The 3,417-nt window shown below is 37.7% G+C and overlaps 1 protein-coding gene across 1 annotated transcript in view; it reads left to right on the forward strand.

The window, feature by feature from the left end:
• nvl (nuclear VCP like) overlaps positions 1–3,417 on the forward strand; it is a 28,316-nt gene that overhangs the window by 4,036 nt on the left and 20,863 nt on the right. The window contains exons 5-10 of the mRNA XM_008322544.3: positions 104–197; positions 291–342; positions 759–1,001; positions 1,523–1,622; positions 2,347–2,423; positions 2,700–2,927. Of these exons, the coding sequence (XP_008320766.1) occupies positions 104–197; positions 291–342; positions 759–1,001; positions 1,523–1,622; positions 2,347–2,423; positions 2,700–2,927 (794 nt within the window). The remainder of the gene's footprint in view (positions 1–103; positions 198–290; positions 343–758; positions 1,002–1,522; positions 1,623–2,346; positions 2,424–2,699; positions 2,928–3,417) is intronic.

Genomic DNA, 3,417 nt, shown 5'->3' on the forward strand with positions numbered 1-3,417 from the left:
CTTCAGGCTCTAGTTCATTCCGAGCATTCTCATCCAGTAGTTGTTTCGGAATCTGTCATGTGTTGGTGAGAAGGTCTGACTCATGCTCTCTGTCTGCTTCTAGCGTATGAAGCGATCATGAAGGAATCTGGGCTAAGTCTTCTGGAAAGCAAACACTTGGCTAAGAGAGCCAAGCACAACCACAACAATGATGACGTGTAAAAAAAAAAAAAAAAACTCAACTTCAACACATTTTGCACCATGCTTGCATTTCAAAACGTTTCTAACGCCACGCTAATGTGTTTTCACAGAGAGACCAGCAGCAGCTCAGAGGGGTTGTCTGACAACGAACTGGGAAACACTGTAAGATGTCATGTTCCATAGGATGTTAGATGTGATCACAAATAGAGATTTATTATAGTAGCGCAACCTGTTACCACTTGATCGATTGGGATCCATTAAGCAAACACAAATGTACACATTGTTAGGTATTGGCAGGAATAAACATTAAAAAATGATGTCGTTTGGAAAATAAAGTTTATTATATAGTATATTGGCAGAAACCTATAAACATTAAAAAATTATGTTGTTTGGAAAATAAAGTTTATTATATAGTTTACTTTTTTTTTTGGATGTTCAATCCTGACATTTTGACAAATATCGGTCCTGAGTATCGGATCAAGTCCTTCCTGGTTTTGAGACCAATAATTCTTCATAATCAACTCAAACAACAACAATTTTCAGAATGATGTATGTACTACTGCTTCTTTCCTCCTCAGCCCACCAATCACATGAACAGCTCTCTGGCTTCATTGTATCGAAAAGGAAATCCTGACTCTTCTGCCAGTTCTCCCAGGAGAGAGCAGCCTGCTGCAAACAGTCCTGTCAGTGTTGTCCCCACCGCTTCCAGTGCAGGAACAGCTGTCTCCACCGGAGGCTGGTTTATTGATAAAGGTCCACGACATGAGAAGAACAATGTCATCGACCTGTGTGACGACCAGCCAATTAATACAATGGCAAATGTAAGACAGGTGACACATACGGGAAAACAGCAAGTTTTGAAAGCCAGGCATTGGGTTTTAATAATCTTGCTTAAGAAAATACTGTATATACAATTCTAAACCAGAATAGCTGGATCCCTCAGAGCAGGGATGTCAAATTCACAATGGGCCAAAATTAAAAACTAGGACAAAGTCAGGGACCAAACTTAATATTTATTAAGAACAATTGAAGGCAATTGTGCATATTTTCCCTTCTCCCCAGATATGTAATGTAAAATTTTGTCATATGGAAACAAACTTTAGTTTTGCTTAAATGAATCTGGACCAACCGACGCTTAATATTATAAACACATGACAAATTAAATTAGAAATAAAGCACACATCACCAGTATTTGTTTCTTATTATGTCTCTATCTGTAGCCTTTCAAGTTTCTTTTTAATGTTAATCTTTTTTTCATAGGCCAACAACGATCGCATTCATTTCAGCAACACTAACAAACTGTTTTTTGACATCTGGTCCAATGTCCTCTGCGTTTTCTCAGTCGACAGATGTGTCCATGTTGGAGCCTGAGAAATCCCATCGAAAGTCCAAGAAAAAAACAGAAACTTCCACTGAAGCTGCAGAGCCCCTCGTCAAGAAAGGTGCGTTTGAATATATTTTGCAATTCTTCAGTCAAATCAAACTCCTTAAAAGTAAAAAAGTAAAAAGTATCTTTACTTTGTTTAAATTCTACACAAGCAAAATACCCATCTCAAAATCTGCTTTATTAAAAATAAAAACACATTTTTTTTTATTTTTAATTTAAAATGTACTTAGTTACTTTGTAACAGTTACTCAGTTACTTTATATTACTTGATTAAGAAAAAAGGCCAAATCATACGTCCAATCTGCAATTCATGCCCCCACCCGACCCACACCCCTGCGAAATTGAAATACTATTGAGAACCTGATAACGGTATATTTTTATTTATACAAACCACTGTATGAGTTGCTGCCACCTAGTGACTGGAGGCTTCAAGTATTTCAAGTATTAAGTATCGAGTATCATTCAAGTATTATAGCTAGTGGTACACCTATGTCCAGCGTGCCATATTCAATTGAAAGCCCCCTCACGCAAGAGTGATAGACAAGAGAGAGACATTTTTCAAATTCACAAGTAAAACTGGTTTTATATCAAGTCAAATCCTTCACCTCCTGTAGACTTTCATGGATATAAGTTATACATTTTGCCTGACACAAGGAGAGCATAGTTAAAGATGAATACATTCAGAAATGTATTAAATTTATATTTTTGTCTAGGCATACCTTGCTTGTTGAAAATCTGCAGTATTGACTCCATTTTCTCTCTCTGATGAACTCTTTCAGCAAAGTCAAAGTCACGAGAGCTGCAGTATCCAACTCTGAAGTTCGAGGATGTAGGAGGCAGTGATGACACGTTGACGGCAAGTACATTTTTTTTTAACTTTGACTTTATTCTTTTTCGTGCTATGATAATTTAACCCTTACAGTTAATGGCTAAAAAAAAAAACCTACCACATGGAGCCAATCATCAGTTACCAGGCATGAAATATTCAATTTGAAACAGAGATTTAGTTTTATTTACCTATATCAACTACAGTACCTTGTCTACGATGACAGCATTTTCATATTCTACAGAGTTGTGAAGATATGTTTAATTTATTTTTATGTATTTTTTTTCTTGCATGACACAACTTTAGGAAGTGTGTAAGCTACTGATCCACATGCGTCACCCAGAAGTGTACAAGCATCTGGGAATAGTTCCTCCTAGAGGATTCCTTCTCCATGGACCTCCTGGCTGTGGAAAGACCCTGTTGGCTCAGGCAGTGGCTGGTGTGAGTGCTGCCACTTTTTTTTTCCCCAACAGGAGTGCTATGGAATATCTGTCTTCTAAACACAATTTCCATAATATTGTAATCAAAGTGTTTGTTTTTTTTTATGTTTTGTTAAGTAAGTCGTTAAGCTGTGAAAAAATAGCTCTCTCTTGGTATTTTAATAATAATAATAATAAATTTTATTTAAAAAGCGCCTTTCAGGACACTCAAGGACACTTTACATCAAATAATAAAACAGATAATAATTTAAAACAGGGCATAGAAATAAAATAAAGAACAGATAATAATTTAAAACAGGGCATAGAAACATGTTTAAAATCAGTGATAAACAAAAGCACAGAGGAGGGAGGTTAGAGGGAGTATGCTGTCCGGAACAGGTGTGTTTTGAGGTGAGTTTTGAAGGTGGGGAGAGAGACACAGTTACGGAGGTCGGGTGGTAATGCGTGCCAGAGATGGGGAGCAGAGCGACTGAATGCTCTGGCTCCCATAGTACTAAGGCGGGCGGGTGGGACGGAGAGGTGGATGGAGGAGGAGGATCTGAGGGACCGAGTGGGGGTTAAGACGTGGAGGAGGTCAGATAGGT

The sequence above is a fragment of the Cynoglossus semilaevis genome, chromosome 12, assembly GCF_000523025.1.
Source record: "Cynoglossus semilaevis isolate Cse_v1.0 chromosome 12, Cse_v1.0, whole genome shotgun sequence".
NCBI lineage: Eukaryota > Metazoa > Chordata > Actinopteri > Pleuronectiformes > Cynoglossidae > Cynoglossus > Cynoglossus semilaevis.